At 35.1% G+C, this 27,998-nt stretch overlaps 4 protein-coding genes across 4 annotated transcripts; 2 read left to right on the top strand and 2 right to left on the bottom strand.

The window, feature by feature from the left end:
* The first annotated feature begins 675 nt into the window (after positions 1-675).
* Positions 676-4,922, top strand: LOC110816681 (phospho-2-dehydro-3-deoxyheptonate aldolase 1, chloroplastic-like). Its single transcript, XM_022044972.2, has 5 exons — positions 676-1,376; positions 1,485-1,762; positions 2,575-2,851; positions 3,202-3,447; positions 4,427-4,922. Exons 1-5 carry the CDS (start codon positions 819-821, stop codon positions 4,691-4,693), a joined length of 1,626 nt encoding a protein of 541 aa, XP_021900664.1. The 5' UTR covers positions 676-818; the 3' UTR covers positions 4,694-4,922.
* Positions 4,923-5,476: 554 nt separating this feature from the next.
* LOC110816775 (putative glycosyltransferase) lies at positions 5,477-16,249 on the top strand. The gene is made up of 16 exons (XM_022045092.2): positions 5,477-5,863; positions 6,655-6,765; positions 6,880-6,935; positions 7,095-7,234; positions 8,017-8,214; positions 8,594-8,793; positions 9,847-9,946; positions 10,037-10,612; positions 11,175-11,297; positions 13,007-13,087; positions 13,192-13,520; positions 13,640-13,897; positions 14,347-14,434; positions 14,562-14,745; positions 14,857-15,025; positions 15,896-16,249. The coding sequence occupies exons 1-16, from the start codon at positions 5,712-5,714 to the stop codon at positions 16,032-16,034; spliced, it is 2,904 nt and encodes a 967-aa protein (XP_021900784.2). The 5' UTR covers positions 5,477-5,711; the 3' UTR covers positions 16,035-16,249.
* Positions 16,250-22,782: 6,533 nt separating this feature from the next.
* LOC110816678 (small ribosomal subunit protein eS6-like) lies at positions 22,783-24,653 on the bottom strand. The gene is made up of 6 exons (XM_022044968.2): positions 24,513-24,653; positions 24,346-24,410; positions 24,059-24,116; positions 23,873-23,981; positions 23,435-23,707; positions 22,783-23,184 (listed from the first exon to the last, which is right to left on the bottom strand). The coding sequence occupies exons 1-6, from the start codon at positions 24,516-24,518 to the stop codon at positions 22,946-22,948; spliced, it is 750 nt and encodes a 249-aa protein (XP_021900660.1). The 5' UTR covers positions 24,519-24,653; the 3' UTR covers positions 22,783-22,945.
* A 614-nt stretch (positions 24,654-25,267) lies between these two features.
* SNRK2-8 (Protein kinase superfamily protein) lies at positions 25,268-27,899 on the bottom strand. Its single transcript, XM_022045096.2, has 9 exons — positions 27,436-27,899; positions 27,202-27,276; positions 26,650-26,751; positions 26,499-26,552; positions 26,320-26,412; positions 26,130-26,222; positions 25,917-26,021; positions 25,712-25,810; positions 25,268-25,621 (listed from the first exon to the last, which is right to left on the bottom strand). The coding sequence occupies exons 1-9, from the start codon at positions 27,568-27,570 to the stop codon at positions 25,349-25,351; spliced, it is 1,029 nt and encodes a 342-aa protein (XP_021900788.1). The 5' UTR covers positions 27,571-27,899; the 3' UTR covers positions 25,268-25,348.
* Between the last annotated feature and the right edge of the window lie 99 nt (positions 27,900-27,998).

Raw genomic sequence — 27,998 nt, 5'->3', positions numbered from 1 at the left:
AATAAATGTTACAATTTCATTCAAAACAAAAAAAATTATAATATTACAGTTGCTTATGCTTATTTTAACTAATTGATATTTTAATGTATTAATTTCAATAATTATTGTTATTTATATTTTTTTTATAGTTTAGTCTAATAAGAATATGATTCATTATTTTATGTATTAGTATAAAATATTAGTACCGTCACATTTTTTAAATAAAAAAAATTCCAAACTTATTGATATTGATTTACTTTTATTTATATTATACAATGAATTGCTTCTGTTTTTAATAATTTTCAATTATTCGATCAATTTAAATGAGCAGTAGTTTATAAATCTGTTTTAACCAACTTTTTAAATAAATATTATAATTTATTATAATGATTATAATAAAAAAATTAATATCTACACATTAATGTTTTGGAAACCATATATGCAAATAAAATAACGGAGGTACGGTAGAAATTAGAAAAGCTGAAAAGAAAAGTTGAATTCGGCTCGGGTAATGAGCTCAGATCGCACGAGCGCCATAAGTTGGTGAAGAACGTGTAATCGGAAGCTTAGGACTTATCCATCCCCAAAATTCCTAAAATGCCCTCAAAATATTAATTTACCGTAAATACCCTTCTTTCTCAACTACCCCCAACTCCGAACCCCGTCCTTACCAGACACCAGACCAACCTCGTTGCCTTCCATCACGCAGGCTTTCTCTTCTCTTTCGATTTTTTTCTCCTTATAAAAATCTCGTCTTTCTGCATCTCCCTCCAGCTACCACCGAAATTTTCAATTGAATTTCACGCTGGAGGTAACTGATTAATCAAGGTACACTGAAAATGGCTCTTACCAACTCATGCATTCTGCCCAACAAGTCCTTGGTTCATCATCACCAGTCATCTATTCTCACCAAACGAAGACCGTCGATCCTCCCCATCTCTGCGGTCCATGCCGCCGAGCCTGCAAACAACCCCGTTGTCTCTGATAAACCGCAGAAGCAGCAGCAGCAGGTGTCTTCATCGTCTTCGGCCGCGACGAAAACTGCCACAGTAACAACAACGACGACGAAGACCGACAATGTGGTTAGGGGGAAATGGACCGTGGACAGCTGGAAATCGAAGAAGGCGCTGCAGCTTCCGGAATATCCGGATCAGGAGGAGCTGGAGTCGGTTCTCAAGACCCTCGAAAACTTCCCACCCATCGTGTTCGCCGGAGAAGCCAGGAGCTTGGAGGATCGTCTGGCTGAGGCCGCCATGGGCAACGCCTTCCTATTACAAGGTGGTGACTGTGCCGAGAGCTTCAAGGAGTTCAATGCCAATAACATCCGAGACACCTTCAGGATTCTCCTCCAGATGGGCGCCGTCTTGATGTTTGGTGGTCAAATGCCTGTTATCAAGGTCAGTTTTTATTTTCTAATTTTTTCAGCACTAGGCTTAATTCTGAAAAGTTTCATACTCGAAAGCTTGTGAGTGAATAATTGGGGACTTCTTATATTATGGGTTTAGGTGGGGAGAATGGCGGGTCAGTTTGCGAAACCGAGATCAGAGGCGTTCGAGGAGAAAAACGGAGTGAAATTGCCGAGTTACAGAGGGGACAATGTGAACGGAGACAGCTTCGACGCCAAGGCCAGAATTCCAGATCCTCAGAGGATGATTAGAGCCTACTGTCAATCTGCGGCTACTTTGAATCTCTTGAGAGCTTTTGCAACTGGAGGTTATGCGGCCATGCAGAGAGTTACCCAGTGGAATTTAGATTTCACCGAGCACAGTGAGCAGGGAGATAGGTATATCTCTACCAAACTTTCAGATTTTACCCTTATTCTGTTTTTCTGCTTTAATCTTAGTTATAGTGAATAGTGTCTTCAAGCTTGTTAAAGGTGGAGGCAAGAGAAAGTTTGTTTAATAGGAAATTCATTATTTGGTAATTTCATTTGTTTTTGCCATGTTTCCTGCTAATCTGGACTTTACTTTTAACCTTGTTATCATTCTTTTCAAATCTTCGTTCTAGCAGTCATTTATCGGAGTGAATTTCCTGGCAGGGATTGTATGGTCCAAAATTTCATTTTCCACCTCGAGTTGTTGGCTGGAAAATGTGACTTATGCCATTTAAGAGATCACCATCAACATCACTGGCAATTTGTGTTCTTTACAATTGTCCCATTTCGCCTGAAATTGTCTTCTTTATGGTTTTTTCAAAAGCTTTGTTTTTCTTTTTCTTTTTTCCCTCATGATTGGCCTTTTGAAAATGCGCGAGTTTAGAACCCAAAAAATATTTTGGTTCTTGTCTGACATCCTTCCATTCTAGATTTTCTTCAGTAACGGAATAATTGGAATTTACTTGCCTCTTTCGGTAGGGTCAATCTTGCTATTGATATATTTTTGGGATGTAATTGGAATTATATTTTTGATATAATTTAATACTTCGAGTTAAATTCATTTTTGGCATATAGTTGCTTCTCTTACGTGTTTGGCCGAATCTTCATGATTGAATCTCATGCAGATCAGTTCATTGGCTATTGACCGTGAGATTGATTAAGTCCTTTGTCGTTTACCGCAGTATTTTAATTCATAACATGGCTCTCCTTACATTTGGCAGGTATCGGGAACTAGCTCATCGTGTTGATGAGGCTCTTGGATTCATGGCTGCTGCTGGTCTCACAGTTGACCATCCAATCATGACCACAACAGAGTTCTGGACATCTCATGAGTGCTTGCTCTTGCCATATGAGCAGGCACTCACCAGGCTAGACTCAACTTCTGGCCTTTACTATGACTGCTCTGCTCACATGCTTTGGGCAGGGGAGAGAACTAGACAGCTTGATGGCGCCCATGTTGAGTTCCTAAGAGGAGTTGCGAATCCCCTCGGCATTAAGGTAACTTGCACTTTTGCTTTGTTCTAATACGGTATACTTTTTGCAGCCATAGTCACTTGGACTGAGTAGTTGGAAACATAAATGTTAAGAATCCTTGTTCTGCTATAAGTTCAGGCAAAAGGGTTCCGAAGTCAGTCCAAGCTGGTTTTACTGGCAATAGCCTCAGCTTGTACTTATGCTTGCTTGCATTTGGATGTATACATAAAAAGGAACTTCTAAATAAACTGATACGGTGAAGTTTCCCTGCAGAACAAGTTGCTCGTTCTGCAACTTCCATCTAAAAATCTGAGTACTTGGACTATTGATTGTAAACTTTTAAAGCTGACCATAAACTGGCCTTTGTGCTGCAGGTAAGTGATAAGATGGATCCAAATGAACTAGTCAAGCTCATTGAGATTTTGAATCCTCAGAACAAAGCTGGAAGGATAACAATAATTACAAGAATGGGTGCTGAGAACATGAGGGTGAAACTTCCCCATCTAATTAGGGCAGTTCGCCGTGCTGGGCAAATTGTCACATGGGTTAGTGATCCTATGCATGGTAACACCATAAAGGCTCCCTGTGGTCTCAAGACCCGCCCCTTTGATGCCATCAGGGTATGATACTCATCACTTTTAATTTTTTAATGAATATCGGTGGGAGCCTTATCATATCCTGGAAACTAGAGAGATGAAATTACATAGTGGTTTTTATCCATATGAAGAAACAAGCAAAAGTATATTATGAATGGAGAAAAATATTGGTATTAAATCTTATCGAAACAAATTAAGCCATTTTACACATATTTGGTGTCTAAAAGCCTTCTATTATTTGTGGCTATAACTGAGTATTCTCATTTCATTTTTTATATTCACCTTTTACGAGTTTTCTAGTATCAGCTTTGGCAGTAAGCCAATTAATCTGTAACATTTCATAGTTTGTTATCAGTATAATCCCAATGGCTATTGATAATCCTCTACAAACTCAATGGTCGTGTTTGGAATAAGGAGAGATTTCCGAGCAAGATGAATCTTTTAGTGAGTTGGATGATTGAACATGAGACCATTTATTGATGGGTTAACAGTTCAACTATCTTGAGTCATGGCAATCTATTGCTTGAAAGAAATTTGGAAATATATTCTATTTTTATAGAATAGTTGGATGCTATATGTATGTGGTAGGTAGGAAATGTACAGCTGATAAAGTTGTTGATATTGGTGAACCAGTCAAAATAGGTATTTTAAGCATGAAATAATGCAAGTTAAATTAGAAATGTCTTCATTAGGTAGGTGGCTTGAGACATGTTTGGTTAGATTACATTTTGCTATGTATTAAAATATTAATTCTGGTGGGTTGCTTTTGAGTACCAAGCACTTTAGAAAGACAATTGAATGGGTCATAGATAGGCCTGCCTGCAGGACAGGTTGGATTATGAATTGCATCATCATGAGGCTTTACTTTCGATTTTGCAAGTTGCATACGTGTTCCCCACCATAGCAATCAGAAAGGCTGGCTGCTTTTGACATATTTTTCATTTGTAGATGTGGAAGAAAATTGTGCTCTGTACAATAACTTTCCTGTTTTCGGTTTGTGCAGGCGGAAGTAAGAGCATTCTTTGACGTGCATGAACAAGAAGGAAGCCACCCCGGAGGAGTCCATCTCGAGATGACAGGCCAGAATGTGACGGAATGCATTGGTGGTTCACGAACTGTAACTTTTGATGACTTGGGTTCTCGCTATCACACCCACTGTGATCCTAGGCTCAATGCATCACAGTCGCTTGAGCTTGCCTTCATCATTGCTGAACGCCTTCGAAAGAGGAGGATCGGATCACAGCATCGTGTAGCCTCTATCGGGCTGTAGAGTGGCTTCAAAACCACCAGCATATATGTTCTTTTTTCTCGTAACTTACCAGTGACTGTTTTAGTAATTTAGTTATGGGGATTTTCTCAAGTTAAATATTCTATCTACCGTGTATGGTGTGTGTGTGTATACTTGAAGAACGTGACTGTTTGAAGTTTAACTTGAAGCAACAAAGAATAAAGGATACACCATGAATGAGATACAAAATGGGTTGACCCCCGGTTTGAAATTTGATTGTGTACCTATCAATGGATGGCCTTAAAAAAGATGGTACTTATTTTATGTAATTGTGTGCAAAGAATTTGAAGAAATTCAAAGGTGAAAATTTATCGCCTGGACCAAAACTATGTTTGGCACGAGCCCAATTCACATTGTTTTCTTATTTTGGATTGAGTCTCCCTACTCAAATTTTCTTGGGAGTAACGAAAGAAGAGAGAAATTTTTTAACCCAGAAAATTAAGAGAAAAATCTTTTAAATTTTTTAATTTTGTATTTGATAAATTTATAAGACAAATTATTAAAGCAGTGAATGATTTGATTTATAATTTTTTTTAATAAAAATTAAATGTATTTTATGTTTTTATTTCAACAAGTTTTGAAGGAGAGAATGATGATGAAGTAAATTATCCGTACGTTCGCAGTAGTTATAACTTCTGAAAATGCATAATAAAATTTTGAAATTTTCAAATATTTTTATGGGTGAGAAAAATGTAGCCAAGGAAAAAAAAAAAAACACAAACGCGCTGCCGTTCTTGTCTTTAAAAAGAAAACAACGTGCCGTTATATTTCACGGACGTGTGGATTCTAAAACGACGAGGAATAAGGTGGCGTGGTAATGCCGCGCACGCGGTGAAAGAAACACGGCAACAGACAAAATCCGCGCTCCGTCAAAAGACTCAAGAACATTTGCGCATTCTGCAGCCTACCGGCTTGCCATTGCTTTCCAAGCAAATACTTCAAAGACCAAAGCCAGTGTCGCGTGACGTGGAGAGAGGAGCTCAAAGTTTCACGCGCGGCGATGGATAATTCTGATAAGTCTCCGGGGTTAGGGATTAGAGACCGCAGAGCAGACGCTCTTGGCGACCTCAAAGCCCTCCCGGATGAAATTCTGTGCGCTATTCTTGAATTTCTCAGTCCTCGTGATCTTGCTCGTCTCGCTTGTGTTAGCAGGTTCTAGTTATCTCTTAATTATTTTCAGGACATAGGCAAACCTTCCTTGTTTTTCGTAAATTATTTGGGTTTCATCTTTATTCAATGTAAAAAATTTGGGTTGTTGACGTTTTTTCTGCCTTTTCTTCATTCACAAGAATCCACCTTAATATGTCCATTCTTCGTTGTGTATTTCTGGCGAAAATGCGAGAAATACGATAGGAAACGTCGATTACTTGATAACGAAACCAAAGACGGTCTATTTATAATGGAACGGGGGTATTTTGTTTTATTAAATTGATCATGAAAGTGACGACATCCACTCGATAATTATCGCAATACTTGCCATGTAGTAAGAGTATGAGTCTATGAGACAGTAGTTGATTGTAAAAGAAAGGTAAATGAAAAAGAGAAGAAAGCAAAAGGAGATTCGTAATGACTTGCTCAAACTTTTGGTGTTAGAATTTTTTCTGAGCTGAAATTTACTGATTGCTGCATAGTTTACTTTAGCTGCAGGTAATTTGTTTTGTGTTTCTTATTGGATAGACACTAAGAATTGTTATTTGCTATTGGTTCCGTGCTAAACCTTGGGAAAATGATGAAGCCTGATTTTCAGTGACTAAAATGAAAAGGTCTCCTCGATAATGGGACCATGCGTATATGTTTTACACTATAAGATTGGGATCCATGATTTGTTCATTAGAGATAATCTTTTACATTTCAATTTTAAGAGCAGTTCAGCTTCCCCCCACCTGGGGTACTCCTTCGTTCAAGTCCTTTTAAGGTCTCTAATTTTCCCTTCTAATATGCAGTGTGATGTACATACTATGCAATGAAGAGCCTCTTTGGATGGGCATATCCCTTAAAAGAGTAAATGGCTCTTTTCAATACAAAGGATCCTGGAAGAAAACAATGCTGCATTTGTATGTTCCTGAAGTTCATAAAATAGAACTTTGCAGACTTCATCCTTTTTTCACATTTAACTGAAGCTAGATAATTTGCCTTTCACTGATTAGCTTTTCCCTGGGGGTTTGCAGGGAGCATTTGCTCGGTGAATATGAAGAACCTTTCAGAAAATCTCTGTGTTTTGATGGTAACAACTCTAATGCCAAATCTGATCCTTTTTATTCAATAACCTGTAATTTTCCAAGGTTTATCTTGTGATCTATAATATCTTAATTCTAACTTTAACTAATACAATTATAACGGCATATTTTAGTTTATTCAAGTAATCTGTTCGGCTTTTCTGCAGGATTCAATTCTCTATTCTTGTACAGAAGATTTTACAGGTGTCATACCACACTAGATACGTTTTCATTTGATGACGGAAATGTGGAGAAGAAAGAAATATCTTTGGAGGATTTTTCTCTGAACTATGATGGGAAAAAACCAGTATGGTCTAAATTATCCATTTTTGAAATCAAAATTTGAAGTTGGAAATGATATTTCCATTCCCTTCGAAATAACTATTTGTATATGCTTCCTTTTTCTCTGAGCTCAATCTACTTGTTCTTTATTTATACTACATTTGAGGCTCTCTCTCTAGCTGGGGTATATTTTGCTTCTTTACATTTGCATGAATTTCAGTTCGTAAGTTACTTTAATGACCTTCCTTTGTGTTTAGTTAACTTTTGTGCTTCTTTTTGAATGTGTTTCTTCCCTCAGTTGTTAGCCTTTCCTCTTTGCCAATGTAACTGCACTTTCTTCCACATTATTAACAGTTTGGTGCTGTTGCATGACAATTATGACCGTTCATTGTGACTTATCTCACAATCTTAACAGCTAAAGTGCAGAGAACTACCATGCCAGCTGTAAAATAAGTTACTAGCCTTAACCCTTGCCACATTCCAGCGCAAGCACAACAACTTCTCTATTCTTCTTGTTGCTTCTACTAGCCACAAGTGATCAAATTCTTGCCATAACATCTATGGCCTTGTCTTTCACTCTGATTACAACTTGAATTACGCATTGATATTCTTAAGTATTACCAAAGCAACCCTCTTTTAGTCCGTGTTTTCTTATTATCTTGCCAAGCAACCAAATTAAAAAGTGGATCCAATTCTTAAGATTCTTGTAAATTACGATGGTGTTTCGTGGATGCTTTAAGGTCTTTGTAACTCTTATGCCTCTTTGATGTGCTTATTGGTGGGATATACTGTCAAACAATGTACCAGGTTTTGCTCACTGGACTAGCTGATACTTGGTCTGCAAGGAATACGTGGACAATTGACCAGTTAGTGACAAAATATGGTGATATAGCATTTAAAATATCTCAGAGGAGTCCTGGAAAAATGAAAATGAAATTCAAGGATTATGTCAGTTACATGAATATTCAGCATGATGAGGATCCTCTCTATGTTTTTGATGACAAGGTATATTAATTGTATTACGTGTTTGTGGTGACAGGGTACTATTTATTTGTTAATCCAAAATGCTGTATTTCCTTTTACTTTCTTTATTATAGAGAAGTGATAGTTCATTAAGGAGACATTATTTATTGCATTAAATAATATTTCAATTTCTAGTTAGCAAAAGAAGTAATATTTCAATTTCTAAACTCGAACTATATGAATTCTTATATTCTAGTCATGCCATTTCATTTAAGAATAACTTTTTAAAATATTTCTTCATGGTGGAGACATAATTTGTACATTTATAAATGAGTTGGTTGACAAAGTTGAAATGGAGATATTCTCCTCCCAATACCTGCATATCTTCTCCAGTAAATTAATGTTGAAAGTATTTATGTAGTTTGGAGAAGTGGCACCAGACTTGTTGAAAGATTACAGTGTACCTCTTCTGTTTCAAGAAGACTTGTTTGATGTCTTGGACAGAGATAATCGGCCACCATTCAGATGGCTTATTATTGGACCAGAGAGATCTGGTGCCTCATGGCATGTTGATCCTGCACTTACTAGTGCCTGGAATACTCTTCTATGTGGCCGTAAAAGGTATGTTCCTTGAAAATAACATTTTATCGTTTTGTTGGCTCTAGACTATTGATGGAATCATGCTCACTCACTCTTTCTCTCTCTCTCTCTCTCTCTCTCTCTCTCCTCTTGGTACAAAAAATTGTATATGTTGTTAAATAACACTTTATAATATCATATAGAGCATCTAACTCAAATGGCTTAATGTTGTTATTATAGAGTTGATAATTCAAATTTGGGTCTTATCCTCTACTCCGTCTAAAAGAAACACTTTCCAAGAACAACTCAATCTATGTGGTCCTTTTCTTTAGAGAATTTGTGATGTAAGACAATTGACTTCATTGGAGAAAGATAGAGGAAAAGGGCGGATGAGAGAAACAAACAAGAGCGGAGGAAGACTAAGGTGGAGATGGTATAGGACAACATAGAATATCATAATTAAACTCTTCTATCCTAGGATTTTTTCATTCTGCAATACTTATATCTCTAAGAACAGGTTCCTCAGTAAACCTTGGGCTTTTCCCAAAAAAAAAATGAAAATTTTAAAAAGATTCAGCAATCAGCACCATCAAAAGCATGCTGATTTTATGAAAAGGTGCCCATCCTCTTCAGTTGTGTTTGATCAAATTCTCTGAGTTTTTAACTTCCTTTTTCTGTAAAAGCAACTGAACATATCTTCAAGTTTTGTTTGTGGCATGCACATATCATGTTTAAAGATACATATTATTTGTGTAGCATCAGACAGTTGGCTGGTTGAGATGTCAAGGTCTGAGATACCATCAAGAAGGAATAATCAATAATATGAAAAATTTCTGACAAATAGCTGGCAAAACTTTATATTGACAAACTGTGTGGAAAATTAAGTAGTCTGGCACATGAATGGTAAATTTGGGCTCATGTATGGTAAGTTGACATATTATTTTAGTGGTAAGTTGAAATTTGTGGATAATACTTCAATCCGGAGGTGGCTGAAATGTGTGGATCATACTGATTACCGACTCATTTATATATGCTTCATATTTTTATATTGCTCCATTATCATAAACAGAGTGATAGCATGTTAACTTTTCATAGGTGGGCATTGTATCCTCCTGGGAGAGTGCCGCTAGGCGTTACGGTAAATGTAAACGATGAAGATGGTGATGTCCATGTTGAGACTCCATCATCACTTCAGGTAGATCTTAGATGTCTTATTACTCGGTGTTTCATGTCTTAGATGCAGGAAATTATTAAGCTTTATGGAGTCCATCTTTCTCACGTGCAGTGGTGGCTAGACTTTTACCCGCTTCTTCCTGATGAAGACAAGCCAATCGAGCGTACACAACTACCTGGAGAGACTATTTTTGTTCCAAGTGGATGGTGGCACTGTGTCCTTAATCTGGAAACAACTATTGCTGTTACACAAAATTTTGTAAATCCAAAGAATTTTGAATTTGTATGCTTGGATATGGCTCCTGGTTATCGTCATAAAGGGGTTGTTCGGGCAGGATTGCTTGCTCTTGATGGAGATAGTCTAGAGGATATTGAAAGGGATACATTGTCCGATAAAAATAGTTTGAGTTACCCAGATCTAACAAGGAAAGAGAAGAGGGTCAGAATTCACGAAACTGGAGAGAACCAAAATCATGAAGGAACAGACAGGGTTTCTTCTAAGAGTTATGATCTGTGGAAACATGGGTTTTCATATGATATTGATTTCTTATCCACATTTCTGGACAGAGAAAGGGATCATTACAGTTCCCCGTGGAGCTCAGGGAACTGCATTGGGCAACGAGAGATGAGGCAATGGTTATCTAAGCTTTGGATTGCTAAACCAGCAATGAGGGAACTAATATGGAAGGTATCATTTGCTTGTTTACTTTTTCATTTTCATTATCAGGTTCTGGCAATCCAATCTACTAGAAAGAAATGTTTCTTTTCCCTTAGATGATTGGAAATGAGCGGACTTTATTAAGCACATAAAGCAGGAAATGCTTGCTCTTCTTTTTATCTTGTCTTTTTTCTTTTCTCCTGCACTCAGATTATCTTGGTAGCTAAAATGTAAGAAAGGCCTAGGCGTCTGTTTCAATGGCCATGTGCAATCTGGCATAAGTGTTGCCAGATTGATCACCCTGGTAGAGAGTGAATTAAATGCTCCTAACCAAGAGGTTCTAATTATATAATTGTTTACATCATGCAAAACAATCAGATTTTAAAGGCTTTAAGAAGTCCAATAATGCACCCTCTATTCGGGGTTAATTTGGTAAAAGTTTATCCAGGAAAGTCTATCTGGGACATGATTTGAGAAAAGTCTATGATTGTCCTCTCTCTTATATTGCTAAGTTATTGTGGTTTGCTTTGCTAGATCTTGACATGTTCTTATGTTATCTTTTTGATTTGTTCCTCTTATTGGCATTTCTTAGGGAGCTTGTCTTGCACTACATGCTGACAAATGGTTGGAATGCCTTACAAAAATTTGTGCCTTCCACAATTTGCCTTTTCCTTGTGATGATGAGAGGCTTCCTGTCGGTACTGGTAGCAATCCTGTAAGTTAATCATTTTCATTATGTCGGTTTAAATATTACAGTTCTTTTTCTTCAGAGTTGTCCACTTTTTAGTTGGTCTTATTTATTTCTTGTGGTCTGATTGCTATGTAACTACAAGTAAATAAAATAATCTCTTGTCATTGGAGTTCTATGGCCAAGTGAATGAAGGAAATCAATGTAAAAAACTGCTTCAAGGACAGTCTAACACATTTTTAAATGAGGGAATGATGAGAAATTGTTTGTATTTAAAGGACATGCTCGGCCACAAATCTAAGTGCAAACTGGTTTTCACCCTTTTTATTGATCCACACTTCAGATTTTAGTAATTGGTTGTTTCCCTTTTCCCTTTAGTTCCACTGAGGAAAATGTGATTGAGCAGGATTGAGTTCCTATACCAAGTGGAACTTAAGCTTTTAGAGCTGGTAGTTCTTATTGAGCCTTCTTTTGGTGACTTAGCAAGTAGTGAAATGTAGGCCTATTAGTATTAGTTCCTAGATTTAGTGCTTTTTGTCCCCATAAAAGCAGCCATTTATGTTTTTTTTAAGACAAATAGTGTTTTTAGTGATCAAATAGTCCATTTGTTGCCTATACATGGACTTAAATTCTGCACTTGGAAGTTTTGGTGGATACAGACTTCTCAAGACCCATGATCTCTTCACAGTAAGTGAGTTTTAATTTATATATAGGACTTATTACACTTGATATTTTGTTGTCTCCCAGTCTTTGGGGATGGACACAAGCTGAGCAAGGCGAATTCCTCAGTATTTGAACTTAATTCAGTTAAATACAATTAGTTGTTGTAGGATTCGGGGTTGGTTCAAATGACATATTAATTGATATGGGCTCAGTTTGACTCAGGCTTGATAAATAGTCAGTCCTATCGAGCCTGATTACAAATGTTTTATTTCAAGCTTGATTTTGGGGCTCGAATAAACTGAAAATAAGCTCGAATCAAAATGAATTATTTTTTATTTGTTATTTTAAAAATGGACATATATAACTAATATGTATATACAAAAACATATGACTGGGATAGCTTTAACATAAAACACTTCTTCGTGCTTTGAAATTCAGTATTTATGATCTTGAACTTGGCTCAATAACATAGAATAGCTTGAAAATAAGTCTGGTCATAGCGCAGACTGTCGGCAGACAGAACTGGCTTGATGCCGGTTCTAACTCCTAGACAAAGAAAAGTGTGGAAGCTCCTTGCTTCGGGGATATTCCTTATCAAGGAACAGGTACATCAGGATCATACTATCATCTAGACAAAAAGGGAAACGCTTGGATTTAACCTTTAAATGGAGCTAGCTCTTCTGTGGCGTGTACTTTAGTTGTCAGTTGATTTGGTGCTGCTGAAAGCTTAGGCATTAATGTATGATACATCCTTTAAGTTTATAAGCATTTAGTTTATAAGTCAGAAAGTCATTCCTAAAATAAGCTAATTTAACCAAATATTTTACCATAAAATTCCTTCCCAACTGATAAAACCTGCTTTCTGAGAGCCTGTAACCCAAAAAGAAAGTTAAATCCGAGTGGCTCCTAAAGTCTAATATAAAAGCTTTGGCTAGAAAGTCTGATAATTCCTTTTTATGATGAAAAGATTCAAATTCAACTTGTTAAAGACAATATTAATCAATTAATTAGTTTACCTTGGAAAAGTGAAGTTTGTTGTAGTTTTTTCTGAGTAATCTAGTTTTTTTTAATAGGTGTATCTCTTGGCCGATTGTGCAGTCAAAATTTTTGTGGAGGGAGGCCTGGAAACTGCACTTTATGGTTTAGGCGCTGAGGTACATTTGGATTTCTTTTTTCGACTCCTGAAAATTTTATATATACCTTAAAGGTATATATAATTTTTTTTTACATATTTTAATTTTATTTTGCGTGTTTACAGCTTGAGTTTTATGAACTTCTTTGTGAGGTCAGCTCCCCTCTGAAAAATCATATTCCTGATGTTTTGGCAAGTGGGATTATTTTCTTTGAAAATGAATCATACCACATTGTGCCTTGGGATGGAAAAGGACTGCCTTGTGTAATTGCTAAGTGCAATTTGGTTTCTGATGCATGGGTAGACAGTGAGTTCCCCTTCAATGTATGGAGCAAGAAACTCTTTGAGTATAGAAGATGTAGAATATCAACAAGTGAATCAGCCAGTTCAGCTAACTCAAGGATATGCCCGTATATTATAACGAAACGATGCAAAGGGAAGATATTTGCGCAGCTGTAAGTTGTCTTAACTTGGTAGTTTCTTGTTTTACTGAAAATATGGTTAAAGAGAGGTCAACCATAAATAAGATTTCTGGTTTTATTACCTTAGCATCTAATTGTCTTTCCTTTTGCAGAAGAGATACATTGTCATTGGAAGATGCTCTTAACTTGGCTTCCTTTTTGGGAGAGCAGCTGCACAACCTTCATTTATTGCCATGTCCACCTCTCAACAATTTGAATTTCTTAGATGGTGTTCACAAAGTGAATTTGCCTCTAGTTAGTGATTGTCTGGAGGATGTCCCTCATAAGCCAAACGTTCCAGCAGAGTGGGAAATCTTTGTGAGAGTTCTTGGCAGGAGAAAGAAGGATGTCAAGAGCCGCTTGAATATGTGGTACATCTTTGTGCTTTTTAAGTAATTGTCAATTTTTAGGTGATTAGGATGCTGACCACAACTTCGGCAGCCCAAAATCATTGTTTGCTCCCATTTGGTTTGTGGGGCTCCTGTGTTCCGTTTCACACTTCGTGACTGTCTTGAGTTTTGAGACCAGCTTGTGGCTGGTTTTGGGACATGAACAGTAGACATGAATGTGACATGGGTTTTCATGCTCCGTGGAAAGGTGGATGTTTTATGTGAATGTTTCCATGTGATAAACGGAACCGTATTTTTTCTTTGTGGTCTCCCCTCCTCTCTTAAGGTGCTTCTGTTTATGTTGCCGTATGCAGTATGCTTGTGTAATTTGTCAATGATAACCTTGTTCTCACATCTGCATTGTTTACTTGTCAAAACAGCATCATAGAATTGAATGTTAAATCTCTGAAAGCATTTGATTGAATTTGCAGGGGAGATCCAATCCCAAACACACTGATAGAGAAGGTTGATGAATACATCCCCAATGATTTTTTTGCAAACTTGCTTGATCTATATGAGGTTTATTCTCTCTCTCTCTCTCTCTCACTCATCACACATGTGAATGCCACACACAATGCATGCTTGTGATGGTACTTCTGCAATCATTTATTATCTATAATTAAGTATTTCTGTTTTGACTCTTCAGGATGCTGATTGCCTGACAAAGGTTAATAAACCTTGGTCCTGGATTCATTCAGATATCATGGATGACAACGTTCACATGGAACCATCTAACTTGATAGGTGATGGTTCCATAAATGGCTATGCTGTTCATAAAAAGGGATCATGGAGTCCCAGTCATATCCTCGATTTCAGTGATTTATCTATAGGTATGTGCTTTTTCTTCATTTCGTGTAACATTGTTTGTCTATTAAATAGTATCAGAAATTTCAAAGAGACCTTAGAAAAGTTATTTTAAAATCTTTATTCATCTTCTCCAGGAGACCCAATTTATGACTTGATACCTATATACTTGGATATCTTTAGAGGTGATTCCCATCTCCTTAAGCAGCTTTTAGAAAGCTATAAACTTCCTTTGGTCAGAGGCATGTTGCGTGGCAAAACAGTAGAGAGTAGCAATGAGCTTGATCGAATTTCATATCGGGCAATGTAAGTAAATTATCTTTAGATTCACTTCTTCCTGCTTCTGTAGTGATCAGATTTATAAGAGTATTTGTTCAAGTCTAGTCATTTGTGGAATAAAATGTAAGAAATATAGACTACCTGCAGTTTTTGTTGCCAAGGTGAAGTCATGCAAATTGGTCTGTTTTTGGTTCTTGATTCGGCTTTTCAGAACTATACAACTCTTTCATCAACATCAACTGCTTTCCAATTTTCCTGTGTCACTTGCAAATTTGAATCTGTATGGAATGATTTTGGAGTTATGAGTGTGGGTAGATATGGTCAATTTTTTTTAACATATGACGCCTTTTGCCCAACTACTTGTGCCAAGGGCTGCTATTGAAAGTGCTTTGAAAATGGTTTGAAAATGGTTTTTAATAAAAATATTTTAAGATAAAAGCTGAATAATGTCCGAAAAAACTTGCATGTTTAATAAATTAAGTTCTAAAATTAATAATAAAAATTGAAATAAAAAATGCACAAAAATAAAAGAACTTAATTATTGTAATTATTTAAATTATTTTATTTTTTTATAAAAAAATTACTCTTAATATTTTAAATTATCTATTTTAATTTAATTATTTTATCCAAAATAAATGTTAATTTTAAATATTATTGTCATTTCTCAGAAGTATTTATTTTGAATCCTTAATTTCACCTTTACTAGAAGTTCAAGGCAGAAGCAGATACCTTGCCAAACATGAACATACTCTTGGAATTTTGGCACATTTGATCATTTTCTTTCGTTTTGATGGTGTATATGGTCACTGAGTCTATGCTAATCGTTTTAGTATTTGTTTTGTTTGTCCAAATACGTGTTAGTGGCAGACCTTATCTAAATGAATTTCATGACTGCAGGTGTTACTGTATTTTGCATGAAGAAAATGTCTTAGGAGCTATTTTTAGTAGTTGGAAGGAACTCAGGATGGCAGCCTCATGGGAAGAAGTCGAGCAGACAGTCTGGGGAGAATTAAATAACTACAGAGGCTTCTCCTGATTATTCTCATTTTTTTCTTGTTCAGGCAGAGTGCTGATAATTCTTTCACTGGGATTAAACTAGCACCAATAATGTTAATCTTCATCATTACAGATGCTCAAAAGATGGAACCTACATATCTTGTTTGAATAATTATTTTATCCAACTAATGCTTTGTTTGGATCATGGATCATTAATGTGCGGTATGGTAATTCAACGGGTTTGTCTTGTTTGAATCACTTCCAAACTGATGGTATGGTTGGTTTGGTGGTATGTAGTGGTGGATTATTTTTCCATTTTTTCTAAATTTTTCAAACCACTGATTTGGTGGTTTTTAATGGTTGAATATTAACCTTACCATTTTACCCTCACATTTTTTTTGTTAATTCTCATGTTGCCCTTAAACCCTTTTCTTCTACCCGACACAGCATTATTCTTTCTTCACCGCAGCCTGCTTCTCCTCTTCTCATCTGCTTGTGCTTCTTTCGCTTCCATATTCTGCTTCTGCTTGTTGGGAGAGTTTCCACTAGTGTTAACTTGCTTCACCAAACACAGCATCAATCAAGGTATGTGTTTAATAATGTATGATTGTTGACTTTGCTTTTGTTGGTGAGTTGGAAAAAAAGAAGATCAATACAGGCAATATATCTGTTTAATTTACTGTTTTAAGTGGAATTAAGAGCTTCATTCCGTGACAAACCATCTTTGAATCGGATGGTTGTACCTCTCTACTTTCTTTACAAGGGCTAGGGTTCAGGTCATGTGGCTCCAGTTTAGGTTTCTTTAGTAATGTGCCGAGCTGTGTGCTCCTTGTGATGGTGTTGAAGGAAAAAAATCTTTTGTGGGATGACAACTCTTATTTACTTGTTGCTAATGCATTTTTCTTTCTGTATTTCTCCAGATATTTACTATCAATGTTGTTGTGCTCTGCCATATTTCTCTTCAGTTGTCAGTTATTGATGTGAAAATAGCTATAAGGATGCATATATAGTTTGCAAAAGATCCAGATGTTGTCTGATGGATCAATGATGGTTGCTGGGTTTCTTTTGAACTTACTCTGCCCCAAATCTAGTCATTTTCAAGTTTCTGTTCCAGATTATTTTTTTCTTCTTACCAAGTAACTGTTAGTAGAAGTTCTTTTGTTCCTTCCAAAGTTGTATTTGGTTGCTTTTGGGTTACTTTCCAAAAAGAATTGACTAAGAAATGAATAGGAAATGAACCAAACACAATGTAATATTACTTGGAGAACAACTTTACAAATCTATATATGTAGTTGCCTTACATAGTTAGCTACCACAGAGATAGAACAGATGGCTACTAATTTTCTTCGAGCCAATAATTTTAACTTTATGGTCTGGCTAGCTTCAAGGTCTGATAATTGGTCTCAAATTAGAGAACAAGAGAGACATCATAGAGGTTGGCCCATATGGATAGTTGTCACTTGGGTAGAGGGTTTTTATCAGGGAAAAGTTCATGCATATATTGTTGATCATCTTGGGTAGAGGGTTTTAACAGGGTAAATTTGGGGGCAAAACTGTTCTCTGCCGTTTAACCATGATTTATAAAAAACAAAAAGAAAAAATAACAATGAGATACTTGTCCAGTCTAGAAAAAGTGATAACTCAAGTTGCTTGATGCATATGAGTAAGGGAAAATCAACAAATGGTCAGAGAAATATGAATCAATGAATTCCCCGCCTAGTCATTTATGGATTCCCTTATTGGTCGTAGTTATAAACTGTCCTTTTGCAAAGCAGAGAAAATGAAACATAAAAAATCCCTCCTAAGTTATGTAATTAGTACTAGCCATTGGAACCATTCTCTATTTTGTGCTAAATATGCAAGAGCCCTAAATTTCCAAAATGCAGTTTGAAAGCCCTAAAAGCTAGTTTAATAGATTACTTCTTCAGTTCGGTTTCAACAGCCTGTGTTCCATATTATACAAGTACGATACAGAGGTCCAGTTGCTTCTATAACCCCAATAAAGTAAAGAGGAAGAAAACCACCAATAGAAAATGAAACTTTTCAAAAATGCAAAAATAATATTTTGCTGCTAAAACCAGCTTGTGATGTAGATTATAGACAAACTAAGCAGTTGTTAGACAGATGGAATTTGAGAAAGATCTTGAAAAAGATTCAAAATGCTTTTATTCTTCAAAAATGAAAGAGAAGAAAATAAATAATATTACATTTTAAAAAAAAAAAAAAAAAATACCAAAATAGATCAAAAAGTGGAAGTATTTGTACACTGGTTGCCTAGCAGAAATGGACCAGAAAATTGCATAGCTCCACTGGATGCTCCTCACAGCAAGTGCAAGCTGTTTCCTCCGGTTCTCTGGCATTTTCTCTTGGTTTAAAACCCCTGTACCTATTTTCACCTACTGCGTCTCAAGCTAAAAAACCAGTAAAGAAACCACCAAATCAGATCAGACAAAAGGATTCTTGCTCCAATCCTTGATTAGTCATTCCTCAAAACCGGAAACAAATCCACTTATATTTTCTTGTAGAATATTCCCGAAATGTAGAAAAAGAGCTTTTGTTTAGCTAACCCCAAAGCAACTAACCTAGTTGGCTACTGTATCAAACCCTTCTTGCTAATGGTTCTTCCTCCAACAAAAACAAACTACATCACAAAACAAACAGTCTTGCTAGCTAGACCACAAACTTATTATTTTGTACAGGCTGGGAAGTATGTACCTAACAAGTTTTAATCTGCATCCAATTAACATAAAACATTTTAGGCTCCATTTGCATAAATTTAGTGCTGAGTAATTAATATATGATAATGACAGTAATTTGATGATAATAATTTTTACTGTTTAGTTTATATTGGATTTGTAATTGAAGTAATTTAACAGATATTTTATTTTCAAAGTTCTTATATTTATGCAATTATATATATATTTTTTAATTTTTTTAAAAAAATTGATTGTATAGGTATTAGAAAAAAAAAGATTATTGAAATAGGTAAGGTAATTAAATCTATGTACTTATTTAATTATTTAAAAATCAGCAGACCTAAAAACTGTTTTCAATAAAATTTATTTATTTAGTTTATTTATATAATAGAAATGATAATAATTATTATGTAATAGATAATTTGTTAGATTTTTTTTAATTTATAATTATAAATAAAAAATTTTAATTTTAAATTAATTTTTTATATTAAGTATAAAAAACTTAAATAATTTTACAAGTTAAATAAGCTTTTGTTAGATTTTTTATAAGTTAAATGATTTAAATACAAGTTAAATGAATTTTTGTTAAAAATTAAATTTATATTTTTCATAATAAATTTATATTTTAATATTTTTAAAAAAAATTATTAAAAATTATAGTTTAAATAATTTTATAAGTTAAATGACTTACTTTGTAAAGATTACAAACTTTAAAGAAAATGAATTTATAATTTAAATGTAGAAGCGAATTATAACGTTAGAGTTTACATTTCTTACACAATAAATTGAATTGCCCAATAGGGCTACGGGAATGTCTTTTCTATGTGGTTTATAAAAGACAAACGGTAATTAAAGAAAAACGAATAAATAAGTATTCTATGATAACTTTTATTAGCAATTGAAGGGAGTCCAGGATGTGAACTACTCACAACCCTCTTGCTGATCGGTATATGGATCTTTGTATTCTAAATTTGATATAGTTAATGAAAAGATGAGTTACATTAATCCAGTAAGAATATTATACTAACCATTGATATGGAAAACCGAAAGTTAATAAAATTAGAAAACAACTAATAGAGAATTTATTTTAAGTAAATACATTTAATTTTAAAATTTCTTATTCGATACTTACCGTTATGATTTTTTCCAAAATCAACTTATGAAGACAATTAAGCAAATGACATTTTAATTTCATGCATAGGATCAACAATCCTTCTTTTTTAACCTACTTAATGAGACTCCTGGGGATCTATAGGGATATCTCTCTACTCGTAGACTCAGTATCAAGATTAACAATTAACCTGGTTGTTTCCATACCCCGTCCGGTAATTGACGCCAAAAATACCATCGCTTCGATACGTCATCCGGTATGAGGGTGAACCGTATTTCCCAAAACCCTTCCAGTATGGGATTTCTCAGTCTCGTCCGATTGAGATAATGTCTAAAGTAGGGTTCCCTATGTATCGAGTCCGTCCACTTTTTTCTAGGATGCCCAGTAAGCTTTCATTTATTTAAACTCTTATAATTCAAACAACTACTAAAGTATACCAATGTTTCATTACATATTCACAGATTAATTCAAGTAACACTTAAACAAACGATATAGTTTAACATAGTCAAATAACTAATAACTAGAATACCGAATAAATAATGCAAAAAGAACCAAATACCGAGAAGACTATAAAAACCATCAATATAATTACACACAGTACAATAGTAAGCAAATATAGACAGTATAAGAAAATAAATAGGGAATCAAGAAAAATGTGAAATAACTGGTTATGGCTCCGCTAGTGACCTAAAATATTTTTAGAATTTTTTTTAATTTTTTATAAAATACATAATTATCAATTATTGATCCTCAATTTACCGTAATCGAGAATATGGTGAAGGATCCTTACCCGGATCGATATTTCAAAATATTGTGCTATCTATTACGTCTCTTAATAGATCCCGAATTTTCTGAATTTATCTTGTAAGAATTCAAAATATTCGTCACGTACTTAAAAATACCCAAAAAATCTAAAATCGGTGTTGAAAATCTTTTCCGGTTCATTTTAGGATTCCGGCACAGCGGCACCGCTGTGTTCTGGTGCCGACTCCACTGCCCACAGCGGTGGTTCACCTTGCCTAATCAGTTTTAGCTAGTTTTGCATGTATCCCTGTGAAAAAACGCGTTGAAGGATCTTGGTTAGTTAGAAATCACAAGATAATTGAACCTACTGGCGGAGGGGTCTCCGGGTGCGATGGCTCTGCCGGTTTTCTTTTGCGGCTGGAGTTTCTTCTTCGGTTAACTTGCACAGAAAAAGACGGTGAACACAATAGTCGAAAATTTTTATAAAGGGAAGCGAGAAGAGGCTCATCAGAGGGGTTTTAAGGTTTCGGCCGTGGCTGCTCCGCCGGACTTTACCCACAATTTCATGCTCACCCAACGTTCCTTTTGCTCTGATATGACCACGAAAAGACTCAGAATCGAATTCTAAATAGGTATGAGAGAATTCTATCTTTTCTGACACTCGACGATGGCTCTGATGCGACAGCAGCAGCGGCTGGGGGTCGCTCTCCTTCTCCAACGGCTAGTCCTTCTTCTCCGACGAGGGCAGAGCGGCTAGGGTTAAGGTTCTCCTGCGACGCAATATTTATATACTCATCCTGTGTCGATCTGGGTTGTCCATTCACATCGATGTGGAGCGAAGAGAGTCATCCGATCGTTGCTTGTTTAGGCCGATTGCATGGGTGAATCTAGACCGTTTCGTGATTGATTTCATCCATCCGATCACACCTAAGGAGAGAATGCATCTGAGTTGTTCACGCACGCGGGATTGAATTTGGACCGTCAAATCGTTGGGCACGCGGATCGTCCGCGTGACACCGACATCAGCATGTTTTGTCATGCGACATACTCTGGTTCGTCAGGGTTGCCGACTGGACTGTCCCACGTGACCAATTTTTTTTTTTTTTTGTATTTTAATCCTCTATTTTTAATTTTTCTTTTAAAAACACATTCTGAACTCAAATTTTCACTCATATTCTCCAAAATTGCTTTCAATTATATTCATAACGTATTTTTTTCAAATAATTTAATAAGATTAAATTAAAATAATATTTTTAATTATTTAATACAAAAATTGATCTTAGACTAAATTTTGACCCGAGTATTACATAATTAAAAATTAAATAAATTTTTGTTAGATTTTTTACGAGTTAAATGACTTAAATACAAATTAAATGAGTTTTTGTTAAAAATTAAATTTGTATTTTTTATGGCAAGTTTATTTTCTAATATTTTAAGAATTAAGTTAAATGAGTTTTTGTTAAAAATTAAATTTTTATTCTTCATAATAAATTTATTTTTTGAATATTTGTTTTAAAAAATTCATTAAGAATTACAGTTTAAATAATTTTATAATTTAAATAATTTAATTATAAATTAAATAAATTGATTTAATGTACGTAATTATTTAATTATTTAAATATTAATAAAAATGAAATTATTTTAAATAAAATTTATTTATTTAGTTTATTTATGATATAAAAATGATAATACTAAATTTATGCAATTGATAATTTGTTTAAAAAAAATTTCAGTTTATAATCATGAATAAAAAAAAAATTATTAAAAATTACTGTTTAAATAATTTTATAAGTTAAATGAGTTTTTTTTTAATATATTTTTATTTAATATTATATACAATAAAACATGAATATATTAATAATTTGACTGAATATATTATCATATCATGCTATTAATCTAAACAAAATAGATTCTATTACCATATATTAAATATACAATCTTTCTAAACATAGTATAATTTAATAATTACCATTTCTCGTAATTACTAAACTTTAATTATCCATAAAAAAAAAATCAACCAAACACTGTATAAGTGACAACAAGGATTTCACTACCCCGCGGTTATTATATTATTTGAAGAAGTACATTATTTTCTTGATTTTCTTAGTATTTTTCCCATTGTTTTACTATGTTATTTTATTAATAATACATGACGGAAAGCTAAATAATAAACTCAAGCTTATTATGCTCATGGATAGTTTTTCTTTTGCTATCAACAAAATGAAGAGACGGAAAGATGAAAGAAAAAGTACTAAAATTTCCCATGTAAATTTCACCCTAGCATCAAGTACAGGGGGGCAATCCAATTAATTTCCAAGAATCTTAACCCATTGCAAAAAGTATGGAAATCAAAATGAAAGAACATCTGTTGCCAACATAATTAAAAGACCAGAAATAAGTTTATGCTGCGGTAGATGGCCTTGAAGCAGCAGATAGCCTAGACCTTTTCTTAGCTAAGCTTTCACTCCGCCGTTCCCTCTGTTCCTTCAATCTTGCGGCGAGGAGCTTCTGGTACTCCGCACCCTCTGCTTTCGCCTTGCTAATTCTCTTCTTTTTCTCTGCAATCCTTGACCGCTTCCTTTGCAAAGTCAAAGGAGTTACCAGTCTCTGGATCTTAGGAGCTTTACTAACCTTCTTGCCTGAAAGATACAAATGCCAGCAAGGTTAGTGCAGAAACAGAAGGTTGTGAAACTTCAGTAAAACAGCTCTCATGATTCTAGAATCTCAGTAAAGTATTAAGTCAGAGTGGCATTTACTATAGTGGCTTTGCTAATCAGTTGGAATAATAAGGTCCATATCCTGCCTAGATCCGTCTATTATACCAAGAATATCTATACATTCAGTTGCCTATAAATGACCAAGTAATTGAACAGTTGGTAAACAGCTTACCAGATTTGGTTGTGAATGTTCGACGATAGGTATTGACGTACTTTCGAACGTCATCCTCCTTGGAGAGATTGAAGAGTTTACGGATTTTGGAAGCCCTCTTAGGACCCCTCATTCTTGGTTTTTCTGTGTCAGTCAGTCCAGGAAGATCGTTCTCACCCTTCTTCACAATTACCAAGTTCAGGACAGAAAGGTCTGGGCTGACAATGCACCCACGAACAGACTTCCTCCTGCGCTCTCCATTGCGCCTTCCATATCCACGGAAGCAAGGAGTTCCTGGCGCAGTAAAATTAAATGATCCTCAATCATTTTACTCAAGGCAAGACTCTAACATAATGTATTTCCCAATTTAAACAATCAATCCCAGCAGCTCAAGAAAACTCGAACCAGTTTTAGCTAAATTCAATGAAACAAGTCAAAAAATGGGTTAAGTTGTCTAACCTCTATGGAGAAGAAGGCGCACCCGACCGGGAGTTAACACTCCCTGTTTCATTGGAAACCCTTGTTTGTCACAACCTCCCATGATCTTGAATACATAACCCTTAAATTCCTATAATGCAAGCAAAACTGTTAAGGCAAGCATGAATTAGTAAAGAGTTTGACACAGATGCAATATAAAGTGAATACCTCTCCAAGAGCATCTCCGCTGACCTCCTGTGATATCCTCTTGTCAAAAAATGCACGGCTACATGGTTAAAAGAGAGAAGTAAATAACAAAAAAAAAAACACTTTGATACAAGGATTAAACTTTCCGGACATTAGAAATAATTTTAGTGTTACAAAAGTAAATCATGTTTGTCAAATTGATTCAGCATCACTTGTTCAGTATATTTCAATTTGAGAGAGATATTCCGTAACATATCTATTGACCAGCGGCAAAAAGAAAAATCCAACGGAGAGATGGCTGAGCTTACAGCTTCTGGTCATCGTCAATTTCAAGCTTTTTCTGACATCCCGTAGTAGGATTCGCGATATTGAACTGCCAAAAAAAGAAAAAAGCATAGAGTCAGTAAAACAGATTGATAATGGAATCCTCAACGTGGAAATTGAACCAAACGGCAGCGTATTACGGGAAGAGAACCTTCATCTTGGGCGGAGATCTGCGTGAGAGGGTTGAAGCAGATGCCGCTTAACCTAAACTGAGACTCTGAGCGAGGAGGAGGGTATGACCGTGAGAAAACTGCCTTGCTATATGTCTAGGGTTTTGCGGGTCGTTAGCTGCGGTTGGAAATAATTATATTGTGTTTGCTAAAACAGCGGATGCTTGCTGTGCATCGACTTCATCCACCGTACACGTAGACTGATGATCATGTGCGATAGACAAGAAAACAGATAAATTACAGTTTATCCCAAGTAAGATTTACCCACTGTAACTTAATCCAGTTTTTATAGTTTTCTTTTTAATTGATTCCCATGTTATTTTATTTTACTAATTTACTTTCAATTATTTGCTCTTTTTCTTTTATTTTAGCATCTTATAATTTTAGAAAAATAAAATTTTAATATATTATGGTTTTAATAAATTACAGTCAATTATTAGTTTTATTTATATGATCTTTTTATAAAATGTATAAGTAAAAATTCAAAATTAAATAAGAAAATCTGAATTATCAAAATAAAACAAAAAATCACTAATGTTATTAATAACCTAATTACCCTAACAATTTTATTTTAACATTAATTTTACCAGTAATTTCTATCAATTGTCATTATTAAAAAATATATATAAAAAATATATATATAGATATTTTTTACTATTATGAATCATTTAGAAATTGAAAATGTTAATTCAATAATAAGCAGAAACAGTTACAAATTTAAGTTTCAAATATCACCTAACACAAAATTAATATATATCATATTAAAAAAATCAATCAAGATACAGAAAAATCAATATGTACATAATAATTTACAGTCTCACAAGGAGCAAACAAAATCACCACTAGTGTCAAGATCTTCAATATCTGCATCCAACTCATCAAGATCCATGCTGCCTTGAGTGGAATTTCCCCTACCATTTGCAACTTCAATACTTACCAGCCTAGCCTCTTGGATTATATTCAATACTTCTTCCATGCTCTGTGATGGATTATGAACATTATTTTTCTCCCACCTTCCTCCTTCTGCAACTTCTATTGGCAAGTTCTTCAAGAACCATTGATGGTTTTTTATTTCTGGTATGCTTATTCTCTGCAATTTCACCAACAAAAACACCACATAAACTTGCCTGCCCGAGTATCTGACATCAAAGAATAGCAACGTAGACAAGAGCCGAACTACCTTTTCAGGATTTGCCACGAAAATCTGAGACAAAAGATGCTTGCACTCCCTGGAAACTCGAACATAATCCGGAATTGTGTAGTGAACACTGAGTATCCTCTGCTAAAACAAATAACAATTCAAAACTAAAGATCCAGAAATTCAATAACAATTACTTAATCCTGTTGAGGAATGGAGTGTCCGAGAGAAAAAAAACAAAACTAACCCCGATAGTCTTTCTGAAGTTTTTCGGATCATCAGGATCTTCGAAGGGATATGCACCAACAAGCATTACATACAAGGTTACCCCACAAGACCACACATCTGCAATCTATATTTCTCAAGAGTTAAATACAGAAGATAGTTCAAATCCAACCATAACAAGAAACAAAAGGTTTAATGGAAGTGATGAAGCAATGGCCAAAGCTTGATATATTACCTTCCCATCATACTCCTTTTTGGATAGGATCTCAGGTGCTATATAAGCCGGTGTGCCTACAGTAGATTTTGGTTGGGAATGCAATACAGATGACTACAAGATGAGAAGATAATGATTAGTGAACAAACCTTAATCATACTCAATTCAATTCCTTGCTATAAAATCCTATACCACAAGCAATTTAAGTTACCTTTGAATATCCAAAATCGCAGATTTTGACTCGTGGGGCGGTGCTATCATCCAGCAGCGTATTTTCTAGCTTAAGATCTCTATGGCAGATTTGCTGCAATGGATAATAAGCTTGTTAAATTGGATAACAATGACTTGAAGAGGAAAAAAGAAAATAAAAGATGAAAAGAAAGTTCAGACCATTGAATGACAGTAACTGACTCCTGATATGAGTTGCTGAAAGAAAAACCTTGCCTGTTGCAAATAAACAGAAAATTAGGGGTTAAAACAATCCCCAGTGAATTCTACAACATAAATTAGTGAGTATGGTAATTGATGTTCATCTTTTTACCTCGTCTTCACTAAATCTACCGGCATTGCATATCCTCTCAAAGAGTTCTCCTCCTGCAGCATACTCCATGACTATGGCTAAGTGTGTTGGAGTTAGTAGGACCTGCAAGGATTAGAGTTGCGAATCACTTAATATTTTAAATGTTTAGATTTCGTTTCGAACATTTTCTATTCGATTCAAAGTACACAATGAAACATCTCCTCTGATAAATTCAAGCTGGGAGTAGAGATTACTGACATAAGAAATTTCTTCAACTGGAATTCTTAAGTAGAAGTCCTTAAATTTAATTATGAATAAAGAAACAGAGAAATCCACTCAACAAAGAAGTCCTTCCACAAGTTTAAGTTTCGTAAGTTTCTAACATATAAAAACCATTTTTTAACATTCTAGTTGATTCTCTATTACCAAAAAGAAAGGAAAAAGAAAAGAGCGTAATAAAAGAGTCAAAATCCCAATGATTATCTCTTTGAACAAATAAAGCTTTAGCCTCCTACTCTGAATCAACCTTACACATAGGAAAGAAAATCAACTTTTGAAGAACACAGAACAAACCTCTTTGAATTGAACAATATTGGGATGCTTTAGAGATCTATGGTTCATGATTTCCCTCTGCACATGCTCATCAATCTGCAAGAACATAAAACCCATCAAGCTTCAAGCACCCATTAGAACAGAAACAAAAACCCAAATTTTTTTCTTTAAAAAAAAGGAGGACCCAGTTGGATTCCATATTTGCAACATGAAAAAGATTAACAGAAAACCAAGCAGGAGATAAAACAAACAAACCTTTTGGCCTCTCTCGATGAACTTAATAGCAAAGAGATCCCCTTTCCACTTATCTCTCGCCAGCTTGGCCACCCCAAAATTCCCTGCTCCAATATCCTTCACAATCTCATACCGCTCCATAGTTTCCCAAAGCATCAATAGAACACCAAAAAATCTAACCTCGAACCTTGTATATTTCCAGTACAAGCTTCACACCTCCGTCTTCCAGCAAGTAAATTTCCTCTCTTTCCCAAATATCAACAAGCTTGAAAAGTAGAATTTCCAAAAGGATCAGACTTGTTTGACTTGGTGATGAACTGGCTATGGCTTGAAAATTACTACGAGTGTGAAACCATCCACAGGCCTTAAATTGGTGAAACGACAGTTTTTGACCCGCAGTTACTGAAAATGAGAGCAACAAAACGTTTGGCACGTGGAAAGAAAAGGGTTTTGGAAATTTCAGGCGGTGACGAAAATATTTTGTTGATGGCGTTGAAGAAGCTGAAAAATTCTTCTTCCCGAGAAGGCACAAAAAAGCTTAGTCCACGTATTTGGGCGGTGAGATTCACGACAAAAGTTAAGAT

The sequence above is a fragment of the Carica papaya genome, chromosome 1 (genome assembly GCF_054855325.1).
Source record: "Carica papaya isolate Zhongbai chromosome 1, ASM5485532v1, whole genome shotgun sequence".
NCBI classification, from domain to species: domain Eukaryota; kingdom Viridiplantae; phylum Streptophyta; class Magnoliopsida; order Brassicales; family Caricaceae; genus Carica; species Carica papaya.
This window is presented reverse-complemented; position numbering and strand designations above follow the sequence as displayed.